The sequence below is a fragment of the Macaca fascicularis genome, chromosome 6, assembly GCF_037993035.2.
Source record: "Macaca fascicularis isolate 582-1 chromosome 6, T2T-MFA8v1.1".
Classification (NCBI taxonomy): domain Eukaryota; kingdom Metazoa; phylum Chordata; class Mammalia; order Primates; family Cercopithecidae; genus Macaca; species Macaca fascicularis.
Window position 1 is genome coordinate 35,041,328 of NC_088380.1, and position 13,053 is coordinate 35,054,380.

At 42.9% G+C, this 13,053-nt stretch overlaps 1 protein-coding gene across 12 annotated transcripts in view; it reads left to right on the forward strand.

Annotated features, from left to right (window-relative positions):
- RAI14 (retinoic acid induced 14) overlaps positions 1-13,053 on the forward strand; it is a 174,686-nt gene that overhangs the window by 89,132 nt on the left and 72,501 nt on the right. For 5 of the 12 annotated variants that reach the window (XM_005556679.4, XM_005556688.4, XM_073993275.1 and 2 more), the window contains one exon: positions 11,153-11,283. In XM_005556679.4, coding sequence (XP_005556736.3) covers positions 11,153-11,283 — 131 coding nt within the window. Of the gene's footprint in view, positions 1-10,891; positions 11,012-11,152; positions 11,300-13,053 lie in introns of those variants that run through there. The other 7 variants (XM_065546146.1, XM_073993273.1, XM_073993277.1 and 4 more) reach the window with 3 other exon arrangements.

Here is a 13,053-nt window from a genome sequence, read left to right on the forward strand (position 1 = left end):
TAGCCTAGGCTGGAGTGCAGTGGTGTGATCTTGGCTCACTGCAACTTCTGCCTCCTGGGTTCAAGCGATTCTCCTGCCTCAGCCTCCCGAGTAGCCGGGATTACACGGCGTACCACCACACCCAGCTAATTTTTGTATTTTTAGTAGAGATGGAGTTTCACCATGTTGGCCAGGCTGGTCTTGAACTCCTGACCTCAAGTCATCTGCCTGCCTCAGCCTCCCAATCCTTATACCTTTCATGCTGTCTCTGTCTCCACTGACTCCTTTGCTTGCCCCAGTCTATAAACACATTTAAACCCTCCTAAAGAGTTTAAACATCCTAAAAATGTCCTGATATGGTTTGGCTGTGTCCCCACCCAAATCTCAACTTGAATTGTAAATCCTAGAATTCTCACGTGTTGTTGGAGGGACCCAGGGAGAGGTAATTGAATCATGGGGGCTGGTCTTTCCTGTGCTATTCTCATGATAGTAAATAAGTCTCACGAGATCTAATGGGCTTCTCAGGGGTTTCTGCTTTTGCTTCTTCCTCATTTTTCTCTTCCCACCGCCATGTAAGAAGTGCCTTTTGCCTCCTCCCATGATTCTGAGGCCTCCCCAGCCGTGTGGAACTGTAAATCCAATTAAACCTCTTTTTCTTCCCAGTCTCAGGTATGTCTTTATCAGCAGCGTGAAAACCAGCTAATACAGTTCCCTCCTTTATCTTCCATTGAATTGCTTTGGCTTCTCCTCTGGAGAGAACCAACTGTGTTGTAAATGGAGTGACTGCATGTGTTTTTTAACTTCTTTGTGCCTTATTTTCCTTATCTATAAAGGGCTAATAATAGTACCTACCTCATAGGGTTATTGTAAAGGTTAAATTGTAATATAGTACAGCTCCTCGCACTGTACATTTTAATTTTAGTAGTAATGGTATCCCCTTTGGGCATTCATAGGAATGAGTCCACAGCATTACTCTAGCACTGATAAACAATGACATAAGTAGCTATTGGGTATGTTTCTCTTCTCAGAAGTCTGAAGGCTCCTTGAGGAACAATATTCCTATCAATCTTTTTATGCCAAGCACTTCACATAGTACATAAGAAGTACATAGTACACATACTCTCTCACTCTGTAAATAATGAATATAAGTAAATGAGTAGTTGAAACCAATAGAATTGGATGGAATAATTTTTCTCCATGAAGGAAAAAATTGGCTTCACCTATTTTAGACCTGTCTCTGCCCCCATGAGACTGTGCTTTGGCTTCTTGTGACATGGTGGGTCTTTAAAATTATTTAATAATTTAAAATTCTTAACGAGGTTAATTAATAGTAGCTCCCAAGGTAGAAATAAGAAAAACAAAGCCTTTCCATGCACAGCTCTGAACTGAGCCCCTACCATCCAGTGGGCAGTGGGCAAGGGGCTTGGGGCTGAGTGGTGAACAAGACAGATGCTGGCCATTGCCCATGCCCTGGAAGTCTAGTCCGGTAGATGGTCAACAGACCTTTACAGATACTTTAGAAATACTATTTAATTACAACCATGCCAAGGCCTATGGAAGAGAGCATGGGGGACCCCAGCAAGGAGAACTAACCTGGTCCTGGTGGCCACGAAGGGCTGGGGAAAAGGAAAGCAATGAGGAGGAGGAGCTTGCTAAGGTGGGTAGGGCAGAGGGACCAGCCTGTTTCTGGATGGAGGTGTTTATGTATTATGTCCATGCCACAGCACTCAGCATTTATGTGGAAAAGACCTCAGGAAGCGCTGACACACTTCATTTAGGGAGGGTGATGGATTTCAGGGTGAACAGCAGGGACAGTGTAACCTGCATTCACTTCATTTAGGGAGGGTGATGGATTTCAGGGTGAACAGCAGGGACAGTGTAACCTGCATTTGTGAATAATCTTAAGCAAAAATATAAGGAAAAGGAAAAGACATTTTAGATAAACTTACCAGGTATTGGTCTGAAGTAACGAACATTATCTGGAACGCTCTTTTATGAAACTGCTGACTAGGTGTTTGCCATGTTGTATTGGTAATTTTTTGGTTGTAAGGTTTTGCTTGTATCAACTTGTTATTTACGCTCTCTACTAAATACATCTCGTATGTTTTGATCCTTGTGTCTTTTCTTCTCTCCTTTAATTTAAATATTACTCCTTGCAAGGACTGGTTCACAATCCAGTCAGGAAACCCCCTGCTTGCCCAGCTGTAAGTTGTCTTTCCCTTCTAGTGTGTCAATTCACCATTTTGCTCACGTTGCCACTTCTAATATCCTATTTTGCATTGTTGGCATATTTCTGGTATTACTGTATTTTATCTCCACAACTATATAGAAAATTTGGGAGCCTCATGCCTATAATCCAGCACTTTGGAAGGCTGAGGTGGGAGGATCCCTTGAGCTCAGGAGTTCAAGACCAGCCTGGGCAACCTAGGCGGACTCCGTCTCTACAAATTAAAAAAATAAAAATTAAAAAAAAAAAAAGAAAATTTGGGAAAGGCTATACTGCATGTAAAACACACTTATTTGTTGAATATATGAATGAATGATAGGGATTAGATCTCACTTATCTGTGTAACAGCTATAGAATCTTCTCTATTACCCTGCACCTAGTAGATACATACCTATAAGTACTGGTGGATATAGTCAACCGGGGAAAATATTATTTGAGACTGAAGCTTGCCTGTTTCTTGTACTCTTTCTTAAAACGATGAGGTGTGTGCAATTTTTTTTCCTGGACAATATGAATCTGAAACCTTCCCAGTGAAAACAGTTTACTTTGTCTTTCGTCTTAGCCTTGCTGATTATATTGGCAAAACAGTCTGCTTACCGAAAACTGGAGCAAGAAGTGCAGCTTTTCTCAAGATAATCTCAAATAGATTCCTCCAGATGGCTGCCCAAGCAGAGCCACAGAACAAGAGCGTTCTAATTGGTGATGGTTAGGGTTTTTGCATCTTTTCTCAAGAAAGTCAAAGAAACTCTCTTCCTGGCTTCTTCCGTGCCACTGGATTATTTTGATTGAGTTGATATATTTGAAAACTCAAAATCTCTTGACTAGCCAAATGTCTGTGACCACTGAGTTCCACTGGTTTTTCAGGTCCCAATGATTAAACCAAAATAAAAGAAGGTGATGCCATGTCTGGCCAAGGGCAGACACTGCTGGTTGCCAAATCCCCAGCGTTCATCACCCGGTTGACATGATGTTTGCTATTCTAGATGGAGGCAGGCAAGGCTTCAAAAAGGCCAAGCTTCAAGAGAAAACCTTAAAGCGAGTCAGTGTCATTTGGAAATGATTTGATGAATAGGACACTTACCGGCCAGCCAATATCATTTGTGATATATTAGCAGGAATGTTTGGAGCCCACATTGAGGGTAAGGGCTCTTTCCCACATGCTGCCCCTCATAGCTGACACATTACACATGTCTCTGGAGCATAACATATGGCTTCCTGAACTTGCAAATATGGCCTAATGTGCTCTGTTGAAATCGTGTCTGTTTAAACAGTCTCTTGGAAAAGTGAGCCATATTCAATAAAATCGTTAATTTCATGTCCGTGAATGTTTCTCTAGAGCCCTTTAAAATATAATTTTGAAGGAGCCTAGTAGAAAATTTGCATTAAGGTGTTATCAGCCTCTAAAAGGGTATTGGACTATCGGTCCTGAATTGTAAATATTAAAATATTCATAGAGCATTAGTCAAGAAGGAACAGTGCAGCTCATCAAATTCCAGAAGAATCACCATTTTAGGTACCTACTATGTGCCAGGCTGTTTATGTATGTTTCGTCTAATTCTCAGGATAATTTATAAGTAGGTAGGATTTCCTGCCATTTATAGATAAGGACAGGGAGGCCCAGGGACACTGATGACCACCTAGAAGTGATGGAACTGGAATTTCAACTCAATAGCACCGAACTCTGAAATCTGTCTCTTCTTTTCTACACTAGGAATTTTAAACTTGGGATTAGGGGTGGACTGGGTGGGGGTAGATATTTAAGCCAGAAATCAAATGCAAGTGTTTGTGTGGATGTGCATTATTCTGAGGAAAGTCTGCAACTTTACCAGATTCTCCAGGTGGTCCATGGGCCTCCAAAAAATTAAGAATCAAATTTTGGCACCACTCTGCCTTTTTTTTTAAGAGATGAGGAAACAGCAAATGAGACTGAACTGTTCGAAGGCGTTTGACCTGGTGTTGACTTGACCAAAACCTGAACCACAGGACTTCTTTCTAAATTCTGTGTGTATGTGTTTTGTATGCCTGAAGGGGGATGGTGAGGGAAGGAGAAGGAAATAAAAGATATAAATTACATTTGGAGAAAGTACACAAAATGATGTACAGTCTAACAAGTAGTTTTAAAGTGAGCCTCTGAGGAGCTGCTAATCAGACCCTAAAACAGAGCAAGTCCCAGAATGGTCCCAGGTGTCCCTTCCTGATAGGATGCCACACCTTCAGCCCTAATCATGACCCTTACTTTTATAGTGACCTTATACTGACTTTGCTTTATAATTTTTTTTTTTTTTTTTTTTTGAGATGGGAGTTTTGCTCTTGTTGCCTAGGTTGGAGTGCAATGGCATGATCTCAGCTCACCACAACCTTCGCCTCCCAGGTTCAAGTGATTCTCCTGCCTCAGCATCCCCAGTAGCTGGGATTACAGGCATACGCCACCAGGCCCGGCTAATTTTGTATTTTTAGTAGAGACAGGGTTTCTCCATGTTAGGCTGGTCTCGAACTCCCGACCTCAGGTGATCTGCCTGCGTCAGCCTCCCAAAGTGCTGGGATTAACAAGTGTGAGCCACCGCGCCTGGCCATAATTTTTTTTTTTTTTTTTTTTAATTTGAAATGGAGTCTCGCTCTTGTTGCCCAGGCTGCAGTGCTTACTACAACCTGTGCCTCCTGGGTTCAAGTGATTCTCCTGCCTCAGCCTCCCGAGAAGCTGGGATTATAGGTGTCTGCCACCATGCCTGGCAAATTTTTTTGTATTTTTAGTAGAGACGGGGTTTCACCATGTTGGCCAGGCTGGTCTCGAACTCCTGACCTCAAGTGATCTGCTCACCTCGGCCTCCCAAAGTGTTGGGATTACAGGCATCAGCCACCTCACCCAGCCTATAATTTTATCATCAGTGTATACATCCCTAAACACTACGGTTCCATGTTTCCTGTTTCCATCTTCGTGTGCATGCAGTCATACTATTGTGGGTTTTCTTGTGTGTGTCTTGCTTCTTTCACCAATACTGCTTTTAATACCCATCTGTGTTGTTGTATGTAGTTGTAGTTTGTTCATTTTCATTGCTGTGTGGTATTCTATAGCTTGATTATGTGATAATTTATTTATCCATCATCTGTTATTGGAAATTTGGGTTACTTGTAATTCTTGCCTGTTATGAGCAATGCTTTCATTGACATTCGAATACATGTCTTATACGCAGGTTGGGGAAAGACCAATATTTACTCAGCTTTTGTGGGCAACAAAATACCTAGTTCTACAAGAAAATAGCGAAGAGTTCTTCTCTTCCCAAGTTCTTCTCTTCCTTAATGCCTTGTGGAAGAAGAAAATTCTTTCAAGTAAATTCTCTTGTTAGCCTCAGCATAGGTTCCAGTTGTCCTCAAGCTAGATAAAAATCAAAGGATGCACTCATTGAACCTAAGTGATTCCAGGGCTCCACCCCAGACTCCTGGGGTCAGAATCTGCCAGATGGGGCCTGAGAGTCTGCAGATTTAACAAGCACCCAGTTGATTCTTGTGACTGGGGGACACCGCCTTCACCCCAATTGAATTTATAAGGCTGGGCTCCTTCGTTGGGAAGAGATTTGAAGAAAGCGTTCACATGATTAAAATCTCGGAAAATTGGCCTTTTGTTAAAAAAGTTAAGGGAGTTGGATTTATTTAGCCTATAAAAAAATCTGAAATACGATTCAATAGTTGTTTGCAAAAGAATGAAACTTTTGTAAATGAAAAAACAAATATTTGCTAAGTCAAGAGAGATTTAGGTCAATCAACCTCCTGCTAAAATCAGCAGCAAATACTGACCATTTACCAGCCACCATGGGGGTAAGAAATGAAGCCTGTTCTCAGGGCCTTCAGGGAGCAAAAGACAGGAGACAAACTGTAAGCTCTCGAACAAAAACCAGGATGCAATATTTCATCAAGTCTAGACTGTGGGCTTCGGTTGAGATGAGCCAGTGGGTGGCCCCCAGGGACGCAATGGAGTAGAGAAACAGAGAGAGGTCACCAGGAAAGGGTGGAGAAAGCCTGCAGTGCTTGAGCTAGGCTTTAGAAATACGCCTTTGCGTAGGCGGATGGGATAACAGAGCATTCTGAAGCAGTGGCTGCCAGTGTTTTCTCTCGTGATCCTCCAGCAAGAAATATGCATATTTCTTACATATATATATATATATATATATATATATATATATATATCTTTTCTTTTCTTTCTTTTTTTTTTTTTTTTGAGACAAGGTCTCTCTTTGTCACCCAGGCTGGAGTGCAGTGGCGCAATCTTGGTTCACTGCAACCTCCACCTCCCGGGTTCAAGCAGTTATCCTGCCTCAGACTCCCAAGCAGCTGGGATGGCAGGCATGAGCCACCGTGCCCCTCCAAGAAATGTATTTTACATCATCAGTCAGCATACACATACATGCAACAAATAAAAGTTTCGTAAGACATTTAACTTTATTAAAGATGGTGCATCTGATGTTTTCTATGTTTTGATTTTATTTTTTTAACATGTTAGATTAACCAATAAACTATATAGGTTTCATAGAGTTGAGAACTATAAGAGGACCAGAAGCCCAGTGTGAAGGCAGAGTCAGTCCTGTCATATGGAGGGCATGCTAGTTAGAGGAGAGGATTTTCACTGAAAGTGGTGAGAGGTAATATTGTTAGTTTGATGGTGGTCTCCAAAAGCCTTCCTTGATTCTAGAGCATGAATGAATTACTTTGGGATGTTATGATAACATTTCAAACTTCACCTATTTACTTGACCAGCTCTACTTTGGACAGTAGATTGACCAAAGTGACTTTTTGAGATTTCTTTTGATGCTTGGGGGTGGGGGTAGGGGAGAGGATTTGCTTCTGGATTCCAAAGAATGACTCAAAGTGCTTATTGAACATCTATTTTGTCTCATGTTGTGATTGGCTATGGGAATTTTGGTATAGAAAATGGCACTGGAGCCGGGCATGTTGGCTCACATGCCTGTAATCCCAGCACTTTGGGAGGCCAAGGCAGGAGGATCACTTGAGGTCAGGAGTTCCAGACCAGCCTGGCCAACATGGTGAAAACCCATCCCTACTAAAAATACGACAATTGGGCCAGGTGTTGTGGCTCACGCCTGTAATCCCAGCACTTTGGGAGGCCAAGGTGGGCAGATCACAAGGTCAAGAGATTGAGACCATCCTGGCCAACATGATAAAACCCCATCTCTACTAAAAATACAAAAATTAGCAGGGTGTGGTGGTGGGCGCCTGTAGTCCCAGCTATTCGGGAGGCTGAGGCAGGAGAATCACTCGAATCCAGGAAGTGGAGGTTGCAGTGAGCTGAGATTGCGCCACTGCACTCCAGCCTGGTGACAGAGCGAGAGACTCCATCTCAAAAAAAAAAAAAAAAAAATTAACCGGGCATGGTGGCAGATACCTGTAATCCCAGCTACCCAGGAGAAATAGGAGAGTCGCTTGAACTCGGGAAGTGGAGGTTGCAGTGAGTCGAGATCACACCACTGCACTCCAGCCTGGGCAACAAAGTGAGACTCCGTCTCAAAAGAAAAAAAAGAGAGTATGGCACTGGATAGAATAGTTTTATAGGAGAGGATGAGAGGATGTAGGAAATATCTCCGTGGGCAAGTTTAGGAAGGAAAAGTCAGGACATCTTGAGCACTGTGCTTCTGGAAGGAGCATGGTATGGCCAGTTGTGCACGTCAGAGCTAATTGCAAGTATGATGAGTGGCCTGGCCCAGGACTAGACAACTCTGCTACTGATAAGAATCCAGATTCCTGGATCAGAGGTTTAATTGGGACCCTACTTGGCCTCTATTTTTAGCATGCTTGTAAGAATTTTAAGAGCAAAACTCTTTTTAAAATTTTTTATTTTTTGAGATGGCATTTCACTGTGTTGCCCAGAGTGGTCTTGAACTCCTCAAGCAATCCTTCTGCTTTGGCCTCCCCAGTAGCTGGGATTACAGTTATGAGCTACCACGCCCAGCAAAAGTAAAACTCTTACCTTCTCTCCTCTTTTCCCAGCCTAGCTCTGCTTACTGTGAACCCCATCTGCCGCACTTCTTGAATGATGTTGTGGATTATTTATTGAAGATTTGCTTGTGTAACCATGTTCTCTTCATCTGCTCCAAGAGGAAAGTAAATTCTGGCTTGCACTGAGGAGAGGTTCTAAATAGAAGAGAGGCATTTCAGACCTCTAGGAATGTGGCATTGACCTTGTCTTCCAAAGAGCAGGATAGGGAGGATCTCTCCTGCCATGTCGTATAGAAATTGAACTCCCTAAAGATCCACGTGGAACTAATTTTAGGAAACCCCTGCAATCGGATTTTTCTCTACTTAAGAGTAGAGTGCTTTAGCAATGTTGAAAAGGAAAATCCTTTCATGTAGCAGTTCCTTTGCTTGAGTACTTTCAGTCCTGTCCTCTGAGATTTCATATCCTTTTGATCTTCCCAGTCCAGTTTTAATTTGTTCAGTTCAAGTTAGAAAAGGATTTTGAAAAACAATACTTTTCTCTTTTGGGATTCTATAGGTAGGGATCGTTGGTCCTAAATGTTCTTCAGTAAACTTTCCCTCCCTTTTTTCTTTGCTTATAAAATGCCCTCTGGGGGAAATAAGCTGCACTGTGTTTCTTGGGGCTTGATCATTTGCTGCAGTTGTTTGTACAGTTGTTAAGTTACGCTTTCTATTCCACTAAAAAATGATGCTGTGAGGATTGCCATATTTCTTGTGTTTCCCTTCAACAGGAAGCTTGATTGGTAACTAAAGACAACATCTCATGTCTTCTTTGTGAGTAAATTGCTGTAGTAGGAGCGTGGCTGATGTTGGTCCAGACGCATTCTTACTTTGTTAAACATATGAAGAGAGTCATCATCGTCAAGGAGAGCTGCACTGGTCTACATGGTAGCCCCTGGCTAACGGCATGTGAAGTCTCAAAGTTAAAAGTTCACTTCTTCAGTAGCACTAACCACATTTCCAGTGCTCAGTAGCCACAAGTGGCTCATGCAGTATTGACATTTTGGGCCAGATTATTCTTGGTGGGAGTAGGAGGACTGTCTTGTGCATTTGTGCATTGTAGGATGTTCAGCAGCACACCTGGTCTCCACCTACTCAATGCCAGTAACACTCTATAGACATAACAACCAAAATGTTTCCAGAGATTGCCAAATGACCCACAGGGGCAAAACAAATCCTGGTTAAGAATCACTGGCTTTGTGGCTATAGTATTTGAAAGCTCAGATAGAGAACATTTCCATGATGGTAGACAGTACTGTTCTAGAATCATCCCTAGCAGAATTTGGGGAATTTTATGTAATAAGAATTTTGAGCTTTGGCGGAATCACAGAGGACGTACAGTCCAAAGCCTGGGGAAACTGAGGCACAGAACGATTTATGGGTGACATCAGATCACACAACATGTGTCAATCCGGACTTCTGGACTTCAAGTTCACGCAGCCCAGAGAACAAGCTGCTGATTTTTGTTCAAACCTGCTTCGTTCTTACTGTGCATTTGCACTCAGTGTTGGCTGTGGGGGAGGACGGAGTCCTAAAAACTGGGAATGGTTCAGTCCTGAGATGTTCAGAGATGCAAATTCTGGACACATCTCTTTTATCCCTCCCTGGCTTGTGGCTTTGTTTAAGGCTGTACATATGGGCTAGGGTTGGGAGGGTGACTGAGACATTTGATGGACAAAGACCTGTTGAGTTTCCTCATTTCCATCAGTACAGAGATTGGGAACATACTCCCGGGGCCATGGAAGACTGTCATCCTATAAAATTTCTTCTTTTTTGCTTTTGAATCTTCATTATCTCCTCTGTCTGCTTCCTTGTAGGGGTCCATCGTAAAGCCATTAATACGAAATACCTGGAGGTTCATATCTTCAGAGGCCGCAAGGAAGCAGAGTCTATAGAAAGCTTTGGGAAGGGAAAAGGAGTCTCTCTCAGGATGTGGTGTCCACAGCTGAAGGGCTCAGAAAGTGGGCTTAGCTCAGGGGCCTGGTGCAGGAGATGACTGGAAATCAGCCCGGGCTCGCAAAGTGCCCAGGGGCTTTGATGTGCCCAGCATCTTTCCTTCCTCCCCCTCTCTCCCTCATTAATCCCATGTGCTTCGACACCTCCCAATGACTCTTCCGTCACTGGTTCTATAATTCTCTCCCTCCTCTGCTCCCAAACCTCCAATGGCTCACTGCTGCCTTTTATTAAAGTCTTTCTTAGTCTTATATTGAGGGCCCATTTGCTCTTGTATAGAAATCATCTCTTTCCCTCCTAAGTGTAGAAACCAGTTTTGCATATATGAGTGCCTTACTGTTACTGTGGTTTGCAGAATTATTCAGTTGGGGTTTGGCATTGACAGTGATTGAGGCTTTGCTCAAAGCTCTTTGATGTTTAATAGCTTGCTCAGGAAGAAGTTTTGTTTCTGGTGAGACTTTGTTGAGTCGGTAGCCTGGACAACTACTTAAAATCAGTATCCAGCTGAAAATTCAGGGCCTAGTAAACAGACCAGAAAGAAGGCAATAAAAGCTGATGAAAAATCGTGTGTCTGTAAACCTCGGGTAACCTTGAGCTGCTGGTTTGGTTCTGTAACACGGTGAACAGAGTGAGCTGTGGATGAGGTCAAAGGCCAATGTGCTGAGGAGCAGCTGTCTAGTTCAGCTGGAAATTAGCTAATGTGTAAACCGGCCTTGAGGTCTTTTTAAGTTGCTTCATATTCCTAGTGTTAGTTAAAAGAAGTAACTTTTATCTCAGACTTTGGTGACTAGCTGTGATTTCATTGCACTATTTATGTTTTCTTTTGGGAAAGCGGCCTTCTTGGGTGTCTCCATGGTGAAGGGGAAGGTATTTTAAAACATGCTCCTTTGGGAGCAGGTTTTGATTTGAGTGATGGGAGGGTGGGGGCTGCGAGGACCGCAGCCCTGCTGGTCAGTGCAGCTGTGGTCAATGTTGTTCACAACCTCTGTTTCTTCTCTTTCTCTATAGACCAATGAGTGGAACAAGAATGATGACAGACTGCTGCAGGCCGTGGAGAATGGAGATGCGGAGAAGGTGGCCTCATTGCTCGGCAAGAAGGGGGCCAGCGCCACCAAACACGACAGCGAGGGCAAGACCGCGTAAGCTGAAACACTGGTTTGCAGATATGCCAGTTATGGGTTTTTGGGGATGTTCTCTGGAATCCTTAGTATCCGCAGGGGAATTTCACATGTGCTCCCGCTCCACTCCCATATTGAAATATGTGAGAAGATATTTTAATCTAGTTCCTTTCTCTCCAAATTCCAAGTCACACATGGAGCTTTACCTCGAATGGGTATACATGTTTCCAGGTATTAGCAAAGGTTTTACCTCCCAAGATTGCAACCAGTTGTAGGTGAGACATGAATTCTGTCTTCGATAAGAAATAGCATAAAAGAGAAAAAAGTATTTTCCTATGACCCTCAAACCTTACTGTTTATTTATCTTAAACTACTTGTTTATTTATTTGATCTTCCTTAGCATAGATCAGTAAGTACGTGAGTAGTATGATTTTGCTTTGTGGTTTGCTGTGTGTAGTACTCTTGCTTGCCGTAATTAAAGCTACACACTTGATTAGTATTTGTGTGTGTTTGTGCATGTGCATGTATTTGTTTATATCCACTCTGACGTTGGCAGTGTTGTGGAGAGAGCACTGACTTTGGAGCCAGATAGACGTCTCACAAGAACTCTATCACTTATGACTTGTGTAATCCTTGAACCTCAGTTTCCTTACTCTAAAATGGAGACGGTATTAGTTAACTGTTAGAGTAGTTATGAGTATAAAATGAAATAATAATGTAGGTTGGATGCCCTCAGAAGCAGGCTCTGAGACAAGGATTTAAGTGCAAGTAGTTTCATATCTTTTTTTTAACATGTCAAATGACGGTTATTGTGTAATTACTGTGAAACACACAAAGCAGTAGTATATATTATTTAGGGATGTATACATACATACAATGCAAGTAATTTCTGTAGCCATTGATCCCAGGAAGCATGAGAAAGGAAGAAACCTGTATTTTTAAGGTGTGTTATTGACAGGTTCCAACTTTGTCACTCTTTCTTGAAGAGGATTCTGGGAATCTGTTTAGACCTAGAGCAGGGTTTGGCTATGTTGCCCAAGCTAGACTTGAACTCCTGGGCCCAAGCAATCCTCCTGTCGCAGTCTCCCAAGTAACTGGGACTACAGGCATGTGCTACCATGCCTGGCTACTGTCTGATTTTATAAATAAAGTTTTACTGGAACACAGCCACACCCATTCATTTAGGCATTGTCCATGACTGCTCCCACACTACAAAGGCAGAGTTGAGTAGTTATAGCAGAGACTACATGGCTCACAAAGCCCAGAGTATTTATCTAGCCTTTTACAAAAAGGGTTTCCTTATCCCAGGTTTATAGTATGCTTCAGAGTTTTTCCACCCAAGGTGTGAGGAACCTAGGGTACCTATCCCTTATCTCCTCTCCCTCAAAGGTTGAGCGCTGACCGGGTACAGTGGCTCCCGCCTGTAATCCCAGCACTTTGGGAGGCTGAGGCGGGTGGAATCACTTGAGGTCAGGAGTTTGAGACCAGCCTAGCCAAAAGAGTGAAGCCCTGTCTCTACTAAAAATAGAAAAATTAGCCAGGTGTGGTGCAGACATCTATAATCCCAGCTACTTGGGAGGCTGAGGCAGGATAATCACTTGAACCTAGGAGGCGTAGGTTGCAGTGAGCTGAGATTGCGCTACTGCACTCCAGCCTGGGCAACAGAGCAAGATTCTGTATCAAAAGGAAAAAAAGAAAAGAAAAAATTGAGTGCTACTCTAAGGGACACCATGGTCATGGCCAGAAAAAGTCTAAGGGGTCCCCAACCCCCAGGCCACAGATGGGACCAGT